Here is a 23,440-nt window from a genome sequence, read left to right as displayed (position 1 = left end):
AATTTATTTAAGCTCACACATGTCACTACCGTGCTAACTTTGGAGTAGCAAAAATAGTTTGTTCTGTCCGTATCTGGTGAACGGTTTTCCCGCGGTCGGTCTTTAACTTGACCTTAAAACCAAGGACTCTGGAGGCAGTTGAAGGCTGGTGGAAGATGGGGGATGGGACGATGGGCAGTTCGTGAACACAGCTCTGGTACACAACCTCAGCAATGGTGATAGCGCCACACCGGCCTGCGATATTTATTGTGGTGAAACATCGCACAAAAACCAGGATAGAAAGAAAAGGACAACAACACGAGCGCTCACTATCAACTGAAAAATTTATTACACAGTGAAAAAATATGTAAAATCGTGTGTGACCTTAACAATCTAGTCGTATATCCCACGTGTGCACAGAACAACCACTGATTCAAAATCTGTCCAGATAGGCTACTTGGCAAGCCAGTAGCGGTAAGGACGGGCATGCACTCACACAATCTTCGGAATCATTTTTCATATGAAAGGCTTGAGCTATCTCCCTTTTTCTCCTGTCTTTGTGAGTCATCAAAACTGTGGTACTGTTAAACAACGGAAGCCGCCGCAACTTTTACAATGAGATGATAAATGTGACTTTTTCTTTTTTTTACTGTGTAATAAACTTTTAAGTTGATAGTCAGCGCTCGTGTTGTTGTCCTCTTTTTTCTGTCCTGGTTTTTGCGCGCTGTTTCACCACAATGAATCTGTACCAACTGGCCCAGTTCTCGACACTTTTGGTATTTGTTGCTGCGTTTTGTGCGTAAGTCTCCGCGTTGGTCTAGTGGTAGGCGACAAGTAGCAATTTTGGGCTGGTTTGTACATTTTGTCCCGCTGTGCGTCCCTTCGTGAGTTGTTTGTCCGCAAGTGAGTAATAAGCGATAGCAAGAGAGAGGCCGGTAGCTTTACTGGCTTGAACAGCATGGGGTACGACTAGGGAGCGTAGTCCACAGGGCATGCGCCCATCATTCCTTGGAGTCTGGGAAGCACGGAGTAAACTAGGGTTTGCAAATGGAGGCCCAGATACAAGGAAGACAATGAAACGGCAGAGGTAGCATTGAAGTACCTTTAAAATGAAACCCTGGACACCCACTGGAAAACTAGAAGAGGTAGTAGAAAATTTTAAAAACCTGAAAGTAAAACTTTCAGTGCATGTCAAATGTCAGAGATCGATGAAGGCACCAGGAATATAAAAGATTAATTTTCACAAAATACATTATATTGGTGATTGCCATATATTGTGTAGAAGTCTTTGTTGCCTCGTATTCGTCGCGTGTTTTGCAGACGACCTAACGGAGTGGCTGAATCTAGGCGGTATAAAGTAGACGAACGCAGTTGCTTGCGCCGGGCAAGCAGTATTTATTTGTTTGGTTTTATATTATATTGAATATAGAAGGGCAGTCATGTCGCGCTCGAACGTCACCACTCGCAGCAAAATTTGGACGAAGAATGACTTCCTTAACCCTGGTCATTGAGCAAAAACAATCATGCGACAGGATAAGCACCATAGCCTAACACATCAACAAATATAAGAATTAAAACGTCTTCTTGAGCCTTTTCAAACTCTTGAGAAAAATAAATATTCCTTAGCTGACCCTTCTAAATCGACGTGATATGGCTAAAAAATTCATCTTTCTTCCGCCGGTAGTGGACCGCAAGTAGTTTTTTCGTGTCTACACTGGCCACGGTTGAGCAGTTTCACGTGGCTCCTGGAGAGCCATGCTGCGCATGCGCAAGGAGCAGTGTCACCACACGGTGCACAGAACGTTGCTCGCTGCCCGGCGTCTTCGCCGACCTCCGTTCCGCACGTTGCAGCCCGGTCCATTTGATGATCATGCGAGGGGTGGCCGGGTGTGGAACCGATGGCTCGTGCGCCGCAGCAACAGCGGCGTTCGCCTGTGGAACCAGCTTAGCTCTAGGACGATTGGTGACTATGCGCCGGAGCCGCTTGATAAATGTACATGTGTCACATAATGCGTATACCATGTGTGTGTCATTGAATCAGCAGTAAGCATGATAATCAAGATAATCCTAGAGAAGTAGGAAAGCTAAGAATAACCAGCTGAACCTTAGCTGACGCTACGTATATCCTGGCATAGCCGAGCTAAGCCACTGTTAATTTTTTTATTAATGATAGTTTTGAAAAGGAGCGCTCAACACCAGTTTAATAGTTAGGCATATCCTAAGACCATTGAAGATATTTGGAAGACGCATACAATATTTTTTTTTGCTCTAATGTTTTTAGCAGAGCGCTCGCGCTTCTGTCTTGACAACTGCAACTTTCTAGATAAGGAAAAAAAACGACTGGTTCGGCGAAGGAGCAGAAGGAATAAATGTTTGTGGTTCAGCGGAAAAAATTTAATCGAGATCGCTCTTGTACGTCTCCATTAATCCGCAGTACGCAAGTGCAGAGCGGCCAACTTAAGCCTGCATTTATATGAGAAGGCCGTACAAAAAGTTGTCGTTCTAGGTTTGGCTTTTATTTGTCGAATTAGCTTGAGAACCGTAGCGGTGAGACGAGAAGATTGTGCCAGTGGATACTGGAATAGAAAACTGAGAAACTATAATAGAAAACCGGGACTGAGAAAACCGACAAAATAATTTACGATTGTGTGGTATTGATGCTAAATATGTAGTATGTAATATTGTTGCTAAATATGTATTACAAGTAATACAAGAGAAACACAAGAGAGAGGGTGTTAACATTCACAAGCCTGTAATTATTATCGGCATTACGAATGGCGAAGTCGGTGCTGTATTCACTGTAAGGCGGCGAAAGGGATTAGGATACCACGCGTCCTTGCCAAGGCAACAACGCACTACTTCCCCTCTCCCTGGCACGCGCACTATTCCTAACTCACTGTTCGAACTTCACACTGATTGCACAAAAACAAAACAAAATCTCACTTCACCGCAAACGAGATCACGTGATAGAAACGTTGTTTTTATTGTGGCCACGATGTTATAGAAGCTTAAAAATATGCACACTGCTGCAACATCGCACGTTTCCTTCGTTGCACGCAAGACACTACCGGTGACCGTGTTCTTGTCAGGTTGTTTTCTGAACAGCACGTCTATTCTTAACATCAGTGGTCATTGCAGCTTTAGTAATGTAGGAAGGATGCGTGCGAAGATGCCGATGCCTTCTTCTCGTGCCCACTTCCTTCCCGGCAGGCCTGGTCTTCCTCCAGTACCGGAGCGAGACGAAGCGGGCGCTGCTGCCGAACGAGATCACTTCGATCGACACGGTGAAGGCGCTGTTCGTGCGCTCCTTCCCCAAGCAGCTGAGCATGGAGTACCTCGACTCGCCCCACATCCGCATCTACATCCACGACCCCTCCAAGGACATGTTTTACGAGCTCGAGGACCTCAGGTCAGTGCTCTCTCTCCGGCTGGTCGACTTTTAAGTGGCAGCGTCTGCATGTTCACAGGGTCACCTGCATGTGATTGGCTAAGCACGCCACGTGGAGCATCGGTGGGTCAAATATTCCGCGAAAACCCTTTCTGCCGGCTCCTTCCATTATGCTGTGGTATAGTACCCGCTATGAGGCGGAAAACGTCGGTTCCAATCCAGAACAGGGCAACTTTTATTGCGGTTTTCAGAATTTGACAAGTTTTGGTTCATCGGACTTTTGTTGGCGAATTTTTTGCAGTCTGGTTATTTCTGCAATTACCGCGTCTTTGACACACAGACCGTCTCCTGGTTTTGTTTTGGTATAAGATTCATTGTTGTCGGTGTAGTTTGCTGGGTATGGCTTGATTTCTTTGGGTTGGGTAGGGGTTTGTTTAGGTTGGGTTAGGTTATGTTAGGTTAGGTTTCCACGAAAAGCATGCCCAGCTTTTGTGGAAGCTGCCGTCAGAACTTTCAAACCGTAATTCTCACCGCTACCGTGAAAATAAACACTGCCGGTCAAAATTTCCTGAGTTTGGTTGGCGCTCCCATGTACAGAGGGCAGCACACTTGTCTACAACACAGTTTTCGCACTTTCAGCCTATTCCTGCCTCGCCCGAGATATTTTTGAAGAAAACTACGGCGTCGTTGTGAAGTCATACGCCCACCCATTTTTGTCTCAAACATTTTTGTAAAAGTTTGTTTCTGCAGTGTTCAGATGTAACTCGTCGAAGTTGAACTCGCAGTTATAAACAAGTGTGTTGCGCATTGTACATATCCTTCTCGTCACATAGTGAAAGCAAGATGAAATGTTAATTCGTCAGGAACTTGCAATTCTTAATGAAATAACACGTAGTGCTGTGAGCACATCGGCTAGCTGCGTAGCCACGTCTCACGCACACCCCCACGAATGCAGTAATCGGCAGTTTCGTTTGACAAAAATTATGGCATGTGCGTCTATCTGCCGCCCTGTGTGCTTTCACCCGAGGTATGCTAAAAAAATAAGGCGCGCTGCGGCTTCGTAGCAAGCTCGTTTGTCCACATTATGGCTGTTCGCCGCCCTATACGCACGACACGGACCGACTCTATCGGCGCCTGCGCGAGAGCACACTGACACCCAACTCAGCCCATAGAGAACCCCCCGGCACAGTGGTGTTATGAATCGACTGGTGTGCGTGTGTTGACGCGGCGCTCAGACTCCGACAGCGCACAACGCGTCGAGCCGTCGGACGTTCCCGCAGAGGCTCAGTGATCTTCGGAGAAGCCCCCATAAAACATTCCTCCATTGTCGTTCAGTGGACTTTACGTCCTGCCATTTAATCGGCGCTGCGAACACCAGCTTTCTCCGCTATCCTCGCAATCGGGGCGCACGTCCGTCCTTGCGGGCCGTTGGCGTTTTAGCAGCTGGACAGGTTTGGGTGCGGACCTGTCGACGAGATGGGGCCGCCTGAGCGATTTCAACGATTTGTGAAGAAAAAAATGCGCCCATGTGCTCTGCACAGATGGTCAACCAGCGAAACTGTGTCGTGCGGCCGGTGTATTACGTCTGACGCGCGGCCAACCCATTGCGAAGTTACGTGCGGCCGGTGCTTACTGGTGCCACGTTGACGCTGCTCCGCCTGCGCAACTTGCCATTACCGCTTGAGCTGTGATTCACACAATAGCACGATGCGCGAGCACTCCACTGCGATAAACCGAGCCAGTCTATCTCCCTTCACTTCTGAGTACTCTCCAGCCTTGTTGTTGCATGCATGCTTTATTGCGTAGGAAGAGTTTTGGGCATACACAAGAACGCCGGATTTTCTTTTCGCATAGCCTTATGATGTTAATAAGGCTTGACGTTGGGCTAGTTGGGTACACATTATTCACACTAAAAACAGCGCAGGGACGAGGACGGAAGAAGTGACAAACTATAGAGCGCTCTAGTTTGTCACTTCTTCCGTCCTCGTCCCTGCGCTGTCTTTAGTGTGAGCCTTATAATGCTTCGCTCGAAAACATGCCACAAACATGGAAGCCGCACTCCAGCCCTTTGCGAGCGCATCTCGCTCGTTAGTGCGCGCGCGTGGTGGGGAGGAGTGGACCGTTAAAGGAGTAGTGACACAAAATTTTGAAGGCGAGATAACTTCGGAGATAGATTGGTGTGAACACGCATATATCATCTCCAAAAATGTCATCGGCAAATACAGCCTAGGACATATTTAAGATCAATTTTAAATTGTGCGATACGCAACCGAGCAGATAGTGGAGGACCTCACACCATCGGCATTCCCTGGACGTGAAGTAAATAAAGAACATGCAAACACGTCACGAATTTGTGTTGGCTGCTTCCGCTCTGCCGGCGCTTCTCGCCGGTTCGCCACTCCGATTCTAGGTCAGAACTTTTGCTTTAAAGTTCTACAGCGATTCCAGGCACTCTATTTTTATTGCTTTCTGTTACACTGAACGCGAAAACGCGCCGGGGACACGAAAATCGTACTGAGTGAGCCGCACGGTCGCTCCGCAGGCGGCGGCCACGGCCGCGAAGTGGCGCAGGCGGGCGCAGGTAGCTCGAGCGACAGCTCGTTACCACTGCACGAAATGGGACTCAAGTCCCAAACAACCCAGCACATACGAGAAAGGAGTTAATGATGCGATGGCGAATTGCGTTAAACATCGTCATCAGCACCGCTTACTAGAGTGGCAATCGAGTATCCGCCGCAGTGTCAAGCCTAACACATCTGTAGGCGGAACTCTAAGGCAGACTGGCCGGCCGGCTGCTCCCAGCGCGTCTCCCCAACCACGGTCTCGAGCGTTGCGCGTCGTTCTCTACCTGCGGCAGCAATTTGCACTCGCGGCACCTGCATCACGTCCACGGTCGCTTTTTAATTAAGCGGCTGACGATATCAGTACGTGGGGGTATTAGCAGAAACTGCCGCCGACGCGGAATCGACAATGCTACGGAAGGTCTTCTCTGTGATATCCGTCCGACAGTCACGTGGGAAGCTTTGTTTATACCAAATCCAGCGTTTCGTTGCACCCGCTGAGACTGAAACTGCGACTGGCAGCATTGAAAACTTCTTTAATTAAACATCCGTCGCGCACTGAAGCAAATGAGGTATCTACACGTGATACATAGGTCATTAGCTGCTTATCGCAACAAAAAAGAAAGATACAATATTTTTGTGTCAGTGCCCCTTTAAAGAGTGCTTGAAGGCAAGGAAGATAGACGAGGAGACACGCTACCTTTGAAGTGACTTGTACAAGCTTCCCCTCAGGCCGCGCCACGCTTGCAGACGCGCCTACATTGCTCCGCTGGTTGGGCGGGCCGCTTCTCTCTGGGGTGCAGGTTTGTTGTGCGGAGACTGAACCGCGTTCGTATTTATCGCTTCCTTTTTAAGTTTGTATGTCTAAGTCGGCTATTCTGTTGTACGACGGTTTCTAGCTGATGCAAGCGGCTGCGTCATTTCGAGATCGCAGCCGCTCCATGTGTTATCGGCGGTGGCGCGTTTTCGCGTGCTCAAAACGCATCGTGCGAGGAGATCCAAAATGGCCGAAGACGGGGCATTCTCTTTAAAGGGCTGTACGGTACGAACGCTCCTTGATGCTTATAAAGTGCAGACACGATTAAGCACGGCATTGCTTTCCGATTTCAGGCCTCCAGTACCCACACTAAGCTTCTGCAGTGCCTCCCAGTGAAATTTACAGGCGTAGCACACATGGAGGCACTGCGCAGAAGCCGCTGCGGGCGCAGCTCTGCCGTTGCGAAATGTGCCTGCAGTGCACGCCAGCGCTTCGATTGACGAGCGGCAATTTCTCGGCCGATTATCACGTAATGCCTGACGTTGCCTGCAAACATTTTACGGGGCTGCAACTGAAGCGAAAGGCGCGTAATACACGGCGAAAAAAAAAGTTACAGTGACGGATGCATTGGTATTTTGTTTTCTTTATTTATTCACAGTCTTATTTACCGGCAACCAAATTTCCAACTGGCGCCTCGCGAACTCCTCTACTTTAAACAAAACGTTGTTTTGTCGCGACTTTTCTTTTCACGGATTTACTGTCGTTACCTTGGACATCGGTGACTTGGCTCGCGTAATTGTGGCACTTGAGAACTCAAGCATGGCGCTGACGCTTACGATTGCATTTTACGAACGGAGAAAGCGACAAGCGCGGAAAGCGGTTGTAAAAAAAACTGGCGAAGCCTGCACTAAGTCGCACAAGGCTTGAACAGTAGAGATGATGCAGGATTTCTTGCTACATGAGCACTGAAGAACACATCACCACACATTTGCAGAAGTTTGAAATTGTTTATGTACATGTTCCCTCGCCCTTTCTAGTGGGCGTGTGGTGGTCATTCTTCCGTGGCTACGCTGGATTCCTAAGATGTCGCTCACGCTGCGGCTGCTTGCCGGGGCGCAGTAAAGCCCGATCCGCGGCTGCGGTGCGGCCGTAGAGGGGGCTTCTCTGCGCGGCATCGGATAACCGGGGCGATGTCGTCAAGGCGACGCGGGGAAAACGGTAGCGCAACTCTTGCTCCCTGCGAAAGTTCCTCTCCGTCCCGTCGCTAACGTTTACCTGCCGGTTCCTTTGCGCGAACCGTAGAATTTGCGCGGTGACGGCGCTGCCGTTCTCGGTCGAGCTCCCGTTGACGTTCAAGCAGACACGAGAGAACCACAGCTCCGGTGTTTCTGCAGACTTCACGCTGGCTAGAACTGGGTTTATTTTCTTTCACATTTCAAATATTTGGTGTCTCAATAAAATAGTTGGCAGCGAGCGCTTTTCCCCTGTACTTGCTTTTTTCTTCTATTCATGAACCAACTCACCTAGCAAAGCATATAATTAAAGTGCTATTTTTTTCATCAAGCACTGGGTAGTTTTTAGGGGCATGAGGGTGTAAATGCAGAATTCGGTTAAAAATAAAACAAAAGAGGCGAAGAAAACAGCCCCCCCAGGGCTGCCTGTGATAAGCCCAGACAGAAGGGGGGAAAAAATCGCGCCAATCCACCCCGTGAATGTGGTTGGAAAGCAAAGCTGTAAACGGCACCCATAACGATTACCCATGCGACGTCACTTAAATTCACTCACATCGCTCTACAAATAGCAAAACCCGAATAAAGTGAAATGCACTTAACCACACCATTTATTACTTCAAAGAGATATTCTTGTTAAGGTTAAATCAATGCATCATGCATGGACGGTGTTTGGTTGAGTTGTATTGCTGTAGCACAAGAGCGGAAACTTTTTTTATAAAATTAAAGTAAGCTACAACCCGGTGTTAGACGATCTGACTTCTCCGCCTTTGCGCCTCGGACGGAGGCGACAACATTTGCAGCAGAGAAGGAGAAGGAGGAGGAAAAAATACTTCTGTTCAGATTTCTGAATGGCCCAGACTGCAGCCCTGGGAAGTGATTCCTTCTTCTGTGGGGCCCATATGCAGTCTGCGCGGCCTGTGTTCTATCCACCCGCTGAAGCTGGGTAGGTAGAGAGGGCCTGGTCAGCAGCATCTCCCATTGCTCTTGTTGGGTAGTTGACGGAAAGAGAGGAGGGTGCTCAGGGCTAAAGTCGCACACCCCGATTACGGGGTGGAGTGTTCCTACTTCTGAGCAAAATTTACATTCAGCGTCGTAGCGATTCGGATACATTAAGTGAAGACGCGTAGGCTGTGGGAAGGAGCCCGGATTGTATGACCCGTAGGGTAGTTTGTTGTTCTCTGGAAAGGTCAGGGTAAAGCGAAGGTATGGTCTGTCTCAGATGGCGATAATGCTGGGTTATCTCCCTGAACGTGACAAGCGGGTGACTGTCCTCGTGCAGCTCCTTAGCACGGGAGGTGAAAGCGCGGGCTTGTTGGGTGGGCGTATTTGTTGCCCTCCATTGAAGCGTGTGGGGTGTCCAGATGAGCTGAATGGAACCGTTTGGGTACTGGTTTTTTAGCACGCGCAGTGCAGGTCAGGACACCCAACCCTACTGGTAATTCCAGTAGGCTTGCTGGGAGTCGATGACTACCCTCCGAACCCCTGGTTGAGCGAGGGCCAAGGTGATGGCTGCCTCTTCTACTGCCGTCATTTCTTGGGTCCTAAGTGAGGTACACGCAAGGAGGTTGGTTCTGGAGGTAGCCACGATGATGGCGTATTGCTGCCCTCGATGTTTGGAGGCGTCTGTGTAGATAACTGCATGATCCCCATCGAGGGTGGTATTTAGCGCTTGAGCTTGTGCTTTTCGGTGACCCTCGTCATGTAAGGGGTTCATATTTCTAAGCAAAGGGAGCATCTTTAGTTTTAGTCGCAAAGAGTCTGGGAGTACGTCAAGCGGATTGACATTCTGGGCTGCCCAGCAAATCTGGTGAAGCATGAGGTTACCCACCGCAGTTTGAGTCGGCCCTTCTGGTTAGAAAGATGGCCTTCCATCAGCGGTTCCACCGTGTTGTTGAGCCCCATACTAAGCAGCCTCTGTGTGGACGCATTCATGAGAAGACCAATAGCCTGCTCGACCGCCTTTCTAATCATTATATAAAGCGTCTCGATGTCTTCCTTGTCGTGAAGAAGACAGGGGGTTGACGTAAGTGACTCTCGAGAGGACAAAAGTTTCAATTAATCGAAAGGTACCGGATTCCTTTAGGCCTCGCTTCTTGGTGGCAACTCGCCTGATCATGTGTATGATTTAAATATTGCTGTTTTTGAGGCGCTGCAAGGAGACGTCACTCTTGGTGTTAGCCTCGATATGTAGGCCCAGGATCTTGATGCTGGGGCTTGGAGTGATGGCCTGGCCATCAAGGAGTATTTGAATGTATTCTTTAGTTTGGCGTGAGGGCGGGCGATAAGAGCTGTGATTTTTTTACGTGTACACTGGAGGCCACAGGTTTTAGCACATTGGCGTACTAGAAGTGAGATGCCATGCATTTTTGTGAGTGTTCTTTAATTTTTGTAACTCTTGGCACATGAGCAAGGTGCGCACAGGGCCGCTAGACGGGCATGAGTGGCCGCGTGATGTTTTCACGTTTCATTCAGCGAGAACGCAGGGGGTAAACCCGCAGATGTGCTTGGTGAGTACACCACCTGTCTTCCCCGTCTTCGCGTGGGCTCGTAGCTGAATCGGTAAGACAACGGGCTCTCGCTTTGTTAGTCTATTAGTTCCAGGTTCGATTCCCGGTGGTGCCAGTAAATTCTTTTTTGTTCGCTGGAGTTTTCTGGTGACACCAACGGTCGCAAAGGAACCCATGGGGGTAGAGGTAAAAAGCTTTGCTTTAAAAAGCGGCAAGAGACTGCGGTGGAGGGGACCGGGGTGGCGCGAAAGGGGAAGGGGAACAAACGGCAGGAGTAAAAGGGGAGGGAACTAAACCAACGACTGAGGGAAGAGGCGGCTTAGTGGGCACCGTGATCAGCTTTACAGATATAGAACGGAAATGGGGGGGAGGGGCCTGAAATAAAGTTCTGAAAAGAGATTGCGTCGCGTGAAGAGTATAAGCGTCTACGGTGAGGAGGCGGTTGTATCTGCGCAACGAAAAGCGTTATCGGTGTGGGGCTTTCGCTTTACCCAGGGGTATTGGGACGAGGCGGCAAAGCAGCGGGAAAGATATACAAAAGGCACGCATTTCCGGTTTCGCGTGAGCCGCCGTAGGATGCAAACTGTGGCTACCATTAATCTGTTCCAGCTGGGAGCTGGCCGGGACTGCCTTATTCTATCCCAAGGAGCCGGTCGTTGCATAACCCGGAAGGGGGGGTGAGGAGGGAAGGGGTCCGCTGTAATCGGCTTAGTAATCGGGCGTGGTCGTTGACTACATCCTATAAGCATGTCGGATGTTGAAGAGTTGTCGCAGTGTACGGTTCAGATTTGTCGCATTCGGTGTTTTTTTTCGTGGCCTGCAAGTAAATTGAGCATTGAGCAAGTAAATTGAGCAAGTAAATTGAGCATTGAGAAAGTCCCACACACGTGGGGAATGCTTACGCGGGCACACGCGCACGAGTGACTGGACAAGCAAATGCACTCAGACGTCCACGTGCACAGATTTACAATTGTACAAATGTTGAATGTATACGTCTCAATATTTTATGCAGAGAGTTATAATATATATATAAATCTAGAGAAAGATAAACTCACAAAGCGCGCAGAAATAGTATAAGTAAAGAGTCGGATGCAGAGCAAGAACAATAACAAACAAGGTTTACTTACGTAGCGGCAACGGGACTTGCCTTCATCAGAGTAAAGTTACATGATTTTGCTGTCGCAAACATTTCGAACACATTTCTTATATAGGTTTGCAGAAAACTGTGAGAAGGAGCGGAAAATGTTTCGGAAATGGAGAGTGTGCATACAGTCGGGCTACGCCTATGTTACAACAACAACAAACCGAAAAAAAAGGGGGGGGGAGCGAGAGAGAGAAAAAGGGGTCGTGTTAACAATGCAGCGTTCAAGGTTGCACCATGACGGCTCAACGTATGCCGCGCGGGCTGCAAGTTCAGACAATGCGGGAAACTGGACAACCGCGGTTTGAAAAGAAAGGGAAGAGTATACAGTAAGGTATTCAGTGGCTGGGGAGACTGGTTGGGGGGGAAGCGAAGATGGGTGTGCCCCCGGCGGATGAAGAGAATAGATAGGGGGCACAAAAGAGCATTTCACAGAAGCTAGCAACTGAACAGGAAATAGGTAGGGTCACAAAAGGTTAAACATGAATAGATCACAAAGAGTTAAACATTCTTAAGTGGTGGTGGGAACGAGGCCTCCTTTCCCAGGACAAATGGCATTGTTGAGCAGCATTAGGCTAATAAAGCTGCGGTATTAGGAGAGTTTCTGCGAATTCTGATGGGAAACTCGAGGGTAGGAATAATGAACATAGTTATAAAAATTATGAAGCCGCTAATTTTAATCGAGGGATAAGCACGTTAGTTTTCCGTAACTTTCATTAATTCCAAGTGCGGCTGACCCAAACTTATAAATGAGATAAGATTCCCGAACCTCGCGGTCGTGGTGCGTTTTGAAGGCGGATTCTAAAATCGTTGCTTTAAGATGTTCAAATGCATGCCCGGGACTGTTCACATGTCTTGACAGGGGGAAATGAGGGCAGCTTTTTGCATGAGAGCGGTGATTATTGAACCGTATTCGGAAGGGCGTTTCAGTTTGGCCGATATATTGTTGCCTACAAACAGTGCACTCTAGAAGATATACGACATTAGCGGAGTCACAGTTAAAGTTACCTTTTATATTTACGTAGTAGTCTGAAGCCGTGCTGGTGGCGCGCTGTGTAGTGGTCATGTGTGGGCATACTTTACATCGGGGTTTATTGCAGGGCATGCAGCCAGTAGTTGCCGGTCGGTTGATACGAGAGTTAGTAAGAAAGTCACCTAAATTCTTATTACGCCGGTAGACAACGCGTGGTGGTTCGGGGAATATGCTTTTTAAGCGGTCACTTTGCATTAGGATATTGTGATGTTTTTTAAAACGGTTGACACTCTTGGAGCGGAGGATGAGTGGGCTAAAACTAAGTTAGTTTGCGGGTTCCCGTTCGGGGCTTTTTTCTTACAGATTTCGTTACGGTCTAATTGGTTGGCTCGCACAATAGCGTCGTCGATAACTTTTTCCGGGTATTTTTTATTCAGGAGTGCGGTCTTGAGTTCTCGACAGTTTGAGTCAAAGTCGGCTTGGTTTGAGCAAATTCTCCTAAATCGGTGGGCTTGGCTGTAAGGTATTGCTGTCTTGCAGTGTCTGACATGGCTTTCGGAAGTGCAAATACTGCCGCGTGTCTGTCGGTTTTCTATACAGTTTAGTTTGAAGCCGACCTTGGAAGGTAGTAACGGTGACGTCCAGAAAGTTTACACTGTTCCGAACAGGAATGAGCAAGGGAAATAATAGGATGGGCTAGGTTAAATGCCTCAATGAAGGTGAGGAGCTCCGCCTCACCGGGTTGCCAGATCATGAATATGTCATCAATATACCTTTTATAGTACATTGGCTTTAAATTTTGGGTGTCAAGAAAGTTTGATTCGAGGTAGCCCGACTGTATGCACACTCTCCATTTCGGAAACATTTTCCACTCCTTCTCACAGTTTTCTGCAAACCTATATAAGAAATGTGTTCGAAATGTTTGCGACAGCAAAATCATGTAACTTTGCTCTGATGAAGGCAAGTCCCGTTGCCGCTACGTAAGTAAACCTTGTTTGTTATTGTTCTTGCTGTGTATCCGACTCTTTACTTATACTATACACACACACACACACACACACACACATATATATATATATATATATATATATATATATATATATATATATATATATATATATATATATATATATATATATATATATATATATATATATATATATATATATATATATATCAAGGTTGCAGTCGTCATTGCCAGTGCTATTCGGCTTTTTTCGAAATATTTAATAGGGCCGAATGACGTGTGCTTGTCACGTTTCTTTGATTCATTGATAAATAAGCGAAAATATAAGTCGAGAAAAAATCCGCCGTTTTCCGGGAGCGGGACTCGAACCCACATCTCCGCATAACCGGTGCGGTGCGTTCACCATTACGCTATCCCCACAGCGGCTTCTCTCTCGACTTTACCGAGTCCCTCGTCCCGTATCTCTCTTTCTCTATATTTATATATATTACTTCATTGTATGTGTCGGTGCTTCCTTTCACGGCATGTTCAATGTTTGTGCGGAATAAGAGAATTTATTTTCGGCAATATAATTAACTAGCTAGTCCCGGTCTTGATGTTTCTGAAGGCGACACTATTTGACAAGTACTTATTAGCTAAATGCGGATATTTCTTGTCGGTCAAGTTTTCTCCGTCGTCTCTTGCTTCTCCCCCCCACAGGGACATCCGAGATCGATCTGTTATACGTATCTACGAGCAAGATGTCAACGACGGAGGCGTCTACAGCACGTACGACCAGGACATGAGCTACTTTTCGGAGCCGGAGTTCGATTCGGAGTATCAGAACCAGCACATTCACAGGGCCAAGGTCAGTTTTACGCATTCTTGCCCTCCACTGTTTGCTGTGCACTCCTTCAGCACACTAAAGGGAATTTGCAATGTAAGGGCGGCGTAAGGGTGCATTGCACACAGGCACTGAAAAACAACCAAAAAGTGCACTGAACTGTTTTAATATGGCAGATTGGTTCAGTATTTGAGCAATGACGAGCTTTGAAAAGTGGGGTAAATGTGTACACCCGAGTGGTGTGTAGTTTGCTTGGTTACTATCGTCGTGTTCCTTAGCTGTAATGCTTGGACCAAGTTATGTGAAACAGCGTGTGCAGATGTAAAGCAAGAAGTGTAATCTTTGAATACATACGGGCACAGATTTGTTTTTGCCTAAAAGGTATTGTCACTGCAGGGTGGAACGTTATTACACTGCATATTCGCTTAGGCATCGTGAAGCTGAACGTGGCGCTCTCAGCAGTTGAAAACATAGTCTTATGTACGTATAGACGAGTTGGTCACCCAGGAGATACACACACCCTCTAGTGCTAGTGTAGGAGTGAGACGGTTGCACATATTGCGCGTGTTATGATACAAATCCGTTTCCCCGCACCAAGCTGCTCCACAGGAATGAAAGTGCGGAAAATTGCGCCAAATGCTGCGAAACAGCCGGAAAAGCTAGGATTTTGACGCTCACCTCAGTTTCATTGGGGAAAAATTCCGACCTCACAACATGATTTTCCGAGCAGCCCCAAGGCGACGATGTTTTTAGCGGTTTGATCGATATATCAATCAAAAAACGCGACGATTACACAGCACAAAGTATTCCAACCTTCTTTCTTTCAAGTGATCTACAACAGATTTTTGTCGAGTATATTATCTTTATTTCAAATAAATGGGCTTCACTTAAAACACCTTAATCCGAAACGATTTTGCTGATAGCGCCCTATACAACGTTACAAATACGTGCCCCGCAAGAAGGGATGATGGCAACCATTAATTACAGTGAGCAGTGAGGCAACACTATTTTCACTGCGTGTGACAATAAAAACGGTAATAAAAACTTGTCACGTGTTAAAACAGAAATAATGTGCTACCTTTCCTATTCGTTCATGCGGTTTTTTTCGACCAGAATTAAAATTATTTCCTCCTGTTTATTTAGAAATTTCTTGGGGTTGTCGCAGTATTTATTATGAAACGCTGCCTTTCGTATGAGCTACACGACATGCACCCCACAGAAATCGGTGGTCTGTCCCTTTAAAAGTCGCATTTTCGGACTGCACGCTTTATATTCGGCACGTTTCTATAGTTTGCCCATCGAAAACCATTGTTACGGGAATTGAAAAATGCTTATGTCAACTGAGGTGACAAACTATTCGCGTAAGTTGACAAGACAACGACAATTTTTGGGGCGCTGTATCTCCGGAAAGACGCCACCGGGCGCCGCCATCTTGGTGGGGTTAGTTTGGCTGAGCCCTCATCTTATGCTTTCTGTTGCACATTTTATTCTCTCTCAAAACCACACTAACGGCACCAAAATACAGACGCTGAAATGAAGGAAATCATAGCTCCTAAAGCGCGATTGGCTTTTTGGCCGGGTCCGCTAAAACGGCGTTCCCGATCGCTGGGCGAAGCGCGTGCTGCCGTGCTCAGGGAATTGTGCGTTTCGCCGATTTTTTCATTGGTTAGCTTGCGCGGGTGGCTGAGTCCCGCTTAGCCGTTTTATCTGTTGCGGTACTGCACACTGACGTTTCCGCTGCAATCATGCTGTAGAACGTGGTCCAGATTACGGTAAGTTGAGCTGCTCGAAAGACGGAGTTCGTCGAAAACGGCGTGCGTCCAATGAGCTTTTAGTAAAAAAATTAGCAGTGGCTTAGCTCGGATATGCCAGGATATACATAGCGTGAGCTAAGGTTCAGCAATCCAATCCAATCCAATCCATTCCAATCCAGTCCAGTCCAGTCACTGCACCTCGCGCGTGCGCAGCACGGCTCTCCAGGTGCCACATGAAACGGCTATCAAGCGGCTCCGGCGCAGCGTCAGACTTGGCTACTGCGCAACGGAGGCGCAAAGCTGCGCACGCGCCGGCGCCAGTGCGCCTGCCGTGGCTATGACGTCACTTCTCTGGAATGGGCAGACCGGCAAACGTGCAGACCCAATTCTCTACACATCCGTACTCCAATTGGATTGGATATCCAATCCAATCCAATTCAATCCCATCCAATTCAATCCCATATTCCTCGCGCTTGCGCAGCACGGCCCTTCAGGGTCCACGCGAACTGCTCAACCTCGGCCAGTGTAGCCTGCGCTACAAAGCGGTGCTTGCATCTGAGGATTCGTGGAGCGAATGTTTAGACTTGTCGCGATGTTATAAAGCGTTGAGTTATTGTTTGACAGTGAGCTTGCGATCCGCGGAATGGGACGATCGACACGCAAAAAGTTGCGGTGGAGACTGCATCTTCGCGAAGTGTTCGGGCAGCGCCCGAACTATTGTTACTACATGTCAAACTGGAAACCCAACTAGTAATTATTAATTCATTTAAAGTGAAATTTCATGCCAAAGGCTAGGTATTTCGATAGGGTTGAACGTACGCCTCGCGGATTTAAATGGGACAGGGTGCAACGACCATTGCCTCGCCTCGCGCAACTTTTGTCGTGGCTCTACACTCGTTCGTACAACGCAGCCTCGAATTATAAAAACAATAATTTCAGCATTCAAATGATTATTAGAACACATTACGATAGCAGCGTTTCTTAATTTGGCATTTATAAGGGTATATCCACGCATACAACCTCAATAAAGTATGAGTTGGTAAGAAGGTTTGTCCGCAGTCGGTGCCTTGTAATACTTTGTTAAAAATCTTTCTCCAAAGGCTGCTTTTGTGTGGTCTGTGTTCCAAAATGACTAAAGAATGCACTTTCTTCCCTAGTTGGTACAAATTTGATTTTTTAGGCTCCTAAGACGACGTAATAAATATCGTTAAGTGCTTCAAATCGAGGTTCTCTTGCTCCAAAACCTATATTTTGCAGCTTCAGAAAGTGCTCCCTAATCTGTTTCAGCTGTCTAACCCCTGCTAGTGCTACAGATTCTTTGTGTAAATACCAATTTCTCGTTTTCTCTTGTGGCGCCTCCCCCACCAGGCGGCCAAGTCGCAAGGCGCGGGCTACTATGGCGTGCCTGCCTACCCGCCGAGCCGGACACAGACGCTTCCGCACGGTGCCACTGTCCGGCCCTTTTCGCCCGCGCCGCAGGAGAGGCCCAAGCCAAGCCCCGGAGTTGGTCAGTATGCCGTTTTTATGGTAACGCATACTTGTAACGTTTACGTTAACAGTATTAATAATAACAAATACTTATTACAAATGTTACATACCACGCATGCGGGGGGAACCGCTGAGTTTATTGCGGCGAATCGTGCGGCCCTGGGTTCCGCACAAAGTACGTTTATTGACATCTTGAGCCTATCCATGGATTTGAAAAACAGCATTCAGAAGAAGGTATTCTACTCATGCTCCCACAAGCTTATGAAAAGAATCCGCTGTTAGTAACAGTCAGTGCAGCAATTAAGGACAGTAGGGCTTACTTTTTTGAACTGACACAAACAAGCCTAAAAATAACATTATTTTCAGGCTGTTAATCGCAGTATCAGAAGAAAAGGCAAAGCAGGGATGGGAAAATAGATTATACACAAAGAACATGAAACACCAAACAACCCAAAGCCGTGCATATTAAATTGTACAGTAACATGTAAGCCTGGGCAAGATGTTTCCCATAGAAAATCTAAGCATATTCATTTGTGACAGCTGGTGCTTGATGAGCTAATCAGAAGGCGTGTTCTAGCCCTTTGGAAGCATGCAAATAATAATTAATTGATGATTCTTCTCCTGCCACGTGTTAGGTCTGTTATTCATGCAATTTTCTCCGAATAGAAAGAATGCATGCATTGTGGCACTCAGGTTCTATTTTGAGGAGTACGTACATGGTTTAATGCAGCATGCCTTGTTTGCATTTTGGATGTGCGCCGGCAGTGTCTGGCAAAGCTACCGGTTCAGTTTTCGATGTACAAGGTCTGTGGTTTTGATGGCTGAACTTTCTGATTGTCAGATGCTAGTGGAACAGCATCAGCAGCAGGATAGGAGGCATAGGGTCTCACTAGCACTTTTTTCAAAGGATTCAGCAGAGGTGAAATTTGAACTCAATGTGGGAGCACTAGAATTCATTGAGCCTCCTAGAATTTTTTACATTTGGTGACATATTTTATAAGCTGGTGCAAATATTCTCATTCATTAGACTCATGCTGGTGCTTTATATATATATATATATATATATATATATATATATATATATATATACATTTAAAGTATTGAAATACTTTCAGAATGAGCTCAACTACGAAGCAAAAAGGGTTGCTGTCGTGTTTTTGACGCGAACTGTGCCGCGACTTCGCAGTCTTAATAGGCATCAATGGAAACATGTACAGTAAACCTTCGTTATGATGAAGCGATCAGGACAGGAAACTGGCTTCATTACGAACGATGCTCTGTTAAAAGCAGAGGTGATTTACTTTCAATGCACTCCCGAGGGTACCTTCAGTACCATGAACCACTTGGTACTAACACTTTGAATAAAGTGATTTCGTTATAACGAGTGTTTACGGTATATTGAATCTTAAACAACAGAAAACCGATTTTTATGGAGCGTAGGTCCCTTAGCTCATATTAAATCCAGCATGTTACCTAATGGGGTACAGCAAGGAATTTGTGAATAAATTGGGGAAATTATGTTAATGTGGTGCTTAAATTTCTGAATTCCAAAAGGGTGGTGCGACGTAGTGTTTAAATGTAACACCACCTTACATATACAAATAGCTATGTCAGTTTCAGTATGGATTCGAAATTGCAATAATGAATATGAAAGACGACTGTCACGTGGGGTTAAAATCTCACTGCCACGTGGCTTACTGCCATGGTTCCCAGCATTCCTTTTGGTCGCATACATAAGGTTGGTTGCTCCAAGGATTCAGCTTTCACACATTGTAGGGAAGCTCTTTCCATTCGAGGTGTTTTAACTGAAGTCCTTTCATTTGCGATGAAGAGCATACTCTTCACAAAGATTGGTTGTTTGTCCGATTTAATGGTCTTCCTATACAGTACGAAATAGGCGGTAAACCAACGTTATAATGGCCAAATTTTATTAGATGTCCAGAAGGTTTACTGAAATTCCCTTTTTCTATTTTAATTACGGCTTGAAATAACTAAAACCAGGTTCAGTAGAGTTGACTTTTTTTTAACAGGCTAAGCATTTGTTGTATACATAGCATGCACTATCACAAATATGCAGATTATGAGGCATAAAATATACTTAAAAAGATTTTTAAATTGCCACAGCACAATATTGGCGACTTGTGTATTTTTAATGAACTGTGCAGATAGATACTACTTGGACTGCCTTGGCTAAGTGCAGTAACTTTTTCCCATATTTTGACAGCCACAGCTGTTGAAGTAGCAGTCGTTTTGTGGCATTAGGAACTATCTTGTAATTTATGTCCTGCTCTTTAGATATCTGTTAAAGTATTCAATATTGGGTCTTCTCTTTGATTTGATACTGCATATGCTTAGGCAGGCTGCAGATAGCCTTTTGCACTCAACATAATGCGCGTAATCTGTCTGCTCATTAAAAAAAACACTGCAATCAAGAATGCTAAGGTCGCCAAACACTTTGTACCAATTCCCACCTTATTGAACAGCCAGTCACATACAATCACGCACTTTTTTCTGCACGTGCTGACCTTGTTGCTGCCCCTCTTGCTGGCTCTCCTGGCACACAGGCTACTCGCAAACCCTTCCCCGAGGAATGACCTACTCTTCAGTGGCGCTGAGCCCCGAAAAAAGGCAGCCCGGCCTGCTTGTTCCCGCCGGTCAGTGATCACCTGCTCTTGCTATCTCTTTGATTCCCTTCTTTCCACAAAACCAGCCCACTAGCTGCTGCTTCACTGCAACACAAGCTTCGCCACAGTGTAAAGATTGTGCCCTACTTCTAGCTGCATTTGCTTGCCCCACGCTAATGATCACAGCACTGCTACGCATCACTGCTATGCACCTTTTAACTAATTGTGTGTTGCCCTTCTGTTTACCAAAGGGATTCAGTGGGCGCCCCACTTATTTTTCTGCGGCTCCGTTTCTTGGAAATTTTGTTCAGGTGACAAGAAGCTGACAAGGCAAAAGGGTTATACTACGACGGCTTTGTTATACTACAATTGTCACTGCAGTGAAAATTGCTTTTGCCACAAAACCTGTATGTATATGTAGAATTTTAGAGCTATAGGAATAAAAAACTGCATTAGCCACATTAACCACATTCTAGCTGGGTGGCCAGGAGAAGGTAGGTTGTCTAGGACTGAACTTTCACTGCCTGAAAGGCGTGCATAAGTGTTTGCATATTGGCCCCAACTATGCGCACAAATTGTCGCATGAGTGGCCAAAAAACGTGTGAAAAGGGAAAAGCTGCATTTCATAATCTTTGTAACTCGGTCAAAGTTGTTATAGTGCAAGAAAGAACACTTGAAAGAAGTCTGGACTAAAAAAGAGATGCATGGGCGCTTTCTTCATTTCTTGACATTTTAAATGCTACACAAAGCTATGTTGTCACCAGCAGGAACAACCCTCTGGTTATGGTTGCATGAATTGAATACGAATGCCTATCCTGGCCAGTGTGCTTTTGTCACCCAAAAAAATGTGGATTTCAAAAATGTTGGAACTGGAGTGAAACTGTCTAGGACACGTGCTGAACGTATTGTTTATGCTAGAAAATTTCAGTGAAATTGCGGAGACTTGAAATGGACACAAGAAAGTACAACACCGTCTTGAGTAAGCGTTTCAGGGAACTCTAAAAGGTGTCTAAAGGTGTCTAAATGGTGTCTGAAAGGTGTCTAAAAGTTATTTGTGGTCATTGATGGGCAGAAATGAAGTTTCCTCCTGAAGGTATCAAACAACTTCTATTTTTGTCTTTCTCTTTCTAAATCTAGTTTTAATAAAAACATTTTCAACAAAAGCACCCCAAGGCTGCTGCTCTAATTTACTGATTGTATTGTCACTGGCCATTCATAGATGCTTCATAGTGCAGTTCACTTTGAACTGGTTGTATAGTGCCGTGATGTGTGTTTTCCTTTTTGCTTTCTTGTGCGTCTGCACATTGTATTCATTAATTGAATTCGTTTGGTGGGCTGCAGTTTCTCACTAAATCCGTGACGTCGCATAAATGCCAGACCTGCATTGTCACCGATAATCTGGTGACACTTTGCAGTGAGCAATCTCACAACTTGTCACATCATAACTAACCTGGTGAAGTCCTGAAGCTGCTCTTTTCCCCTATATGAAGATAACCAAGTTCATGCTTTGGGTTCTCTGACAGGCATTACTAAAGGCTTTAATTGGAAGTAATCTAAGAGAATTTAACAAAGAATTAACCTACGTAGGACATCTTTGAAAACACTCATGGTTCACTTGCTCATAAAATTTTCCTTCCAGCTTTAAGAAGTAAAAGATATTCGAACTGAGAATATCAAAATATACTATTAAGAAACCCTCTGCCGGTTAAAGAAGTACAAAAGGTATGCCTTCATTTTAGTGGAAGAGTCCAATATGCACTAAATGTGGGATTTTGTTATCGTCATATGCAAGCAACACGTTAGTAGGCCCTTGCTTCTGTAATTTTTGTGTTGCAAATATTACTATCTTCTTCTGCACATTTCGATGTCTGCGGTTTAGGAGTTATAAGCATTTAGTTTTTCCTTTATTATTGTGGTAGCGAAAATTTTGTATGTATGCCGTAGTGCCCAGGAAAAGTTGTAATCAGGAGATGGTTGTCTGAAAAAAAAAAGATTTTGTTTTGCACTTTCACTAATACAGGCAAGCTAAGTGGGCGGAAAGTGCTGTGTAATGTTGGCTTTGCAAATATTACTATCTTCTTCTGCACATTTCAATCTCTGCAGTTTTGGTTTTTTCTTTATCAATGTGGTAGCGAAAATTTTGTATGTATGCCATAGTGGCCAGGAAGAGTTGTAATCAGGAGATGGTTGTCAGGAAAAAAGAATTTGTTTTGCACTTTCACTTATACAGGCAAGCTAAGTGGACCGAAAGCGCTCTTGAGCCTTCGAATAGCAAAAGCATTGCATGAGGAATGGACATGCTGCATGACGTGCATTGTCATGGGCGTTGATAGTTAGTATTTTGTGTTTGTTGTGACTTGAGATGTAGACTTGTCACCTGTAGGTGTCATGAGTTTGTGCGAAAAAATATTTTATTTGGAGCTCAAGCTGCGAGTCTTGCCTGCCTTTGACATCTCCTCTGTTTGACTGTATACATGTGAAGGTTTCAGGTAGGGGCATTTGTGTCTTCCCATTGTGTGCTTCCAGAATGCGTTATGCCTGCCTAGTTTTTCCTGCTACAAGTACACTTCAAAGCTTTTACCTAATTTTAATCATTGCTCCTGGTGATTGTAAGATCAAGAAAATTGACACCATATGAGCTAATGTAGTGGCTATGGCATTGCGCCATGAGATGCAAGTTTGCAGGTGCCAGTTATTGGCACACAAGCTGTATTTTTAATGTCGGAGAGATATGAGAAATGTCCATGCGTGCAATATTTCAATGGAGGTCAAAAACGCTAGCGAGTTAAAAAATTCTATAAACCTGCACAGTGCACTCGAAATTCGAGGCGAGTTTCATCACAGTAATCCCAGTTTGGAATCCCGTGAAATAATGGGGCACAATACTCACAAGTCACTTCAAGTATCTTCTGTATTATTGTGCCCTTAGTTTGATAAGGAAGTTGCGGAACCTTGCAGCAGGGAACTTTTCATGATACCTTGTGTGGTGGTGGTGGTGGTGTTGTGTGGTGCTCCTGCTAGTGGTGTTGTGGTGAACTGGCGTGTGCATGGGCACGTGCGGCGCAGGCCCGCCCGGAGGGGCACCGGCCAAGCCGCAGCGGTTCTACGGGCAGCCACCACCACCCCTACAGGTCGCCTCCCCTCTTACGTCCCCGAGGTCTCCGCTGCCAAGACCACCCCCAGGTGCGCTAGCCCCTGTCCATGTGTGCATGTGCCCCCACACCCGCACTTAATGTTGTATGCAGT

General features: G+C 46.0%; 1 protein-coding gene across 22 annotated transcripts in view; it reads left to right on the top strand.

Annotated features, from left to right (window-relative positions):
• Positions 1-23,440, top strand: part of LOC144168811 (coiled-coil domain-containing protein CG32809) — a 119,106-nt gene that overhangs the window by 8,917 nt on the left and 86,749 nt on the right. For 20 of the 22 annotated variants that reach the window (XM_077697800.1, XM_077697798.1, XM_077697799.1 and 17 more), the window contains exons 3-7: positions 3,190-3,388; positions 14,205-14,352; positions 17,451-17,589; positions 20,135-20,224; positions 23,261-23,377. In XM_077697800.1, the coding sequence (XP_077553926.1) occupies positions 3,190-3,388; positions 14,205-14,352; positions 17,451-17,589; positions 20,135-20,224; positions 23,261-23,377 (693 nt within the window). The remainder of the gene's footprint in view (positions 1-3,189; positions 3,389-14,204; positions 14,353-17,450; positions 17,590-20,134; positions 20,225-23,260; positions 23,378-23,440) is intronic. The other 2 variants (XM_077697789.1, XM_077697792.1) reach the window with 2 other exon arrangements.

The sequence above is a fragment of the Haemaphysalis longicornis genome, unplaced genomic scaffold (genome assembly GCF_048455015.1).
Source record: "Haemaphysalis longicornis isolate Haplotype H1 unplaced genomic scaffold, Haemaphysalis longicornis Haplotype H1 scaffold_2, whole genome shotgun sequence".
Lineage (NCBI taxonomy): Eukaryota > Metazoa > Arthropoda > Arachnida > Ixodida > Ixodidae > Haemaphysalis > Haemaphysalis longicornis.
This window is presented reverse-complemented; position numbering and strand designations above follow the sequence as displayed.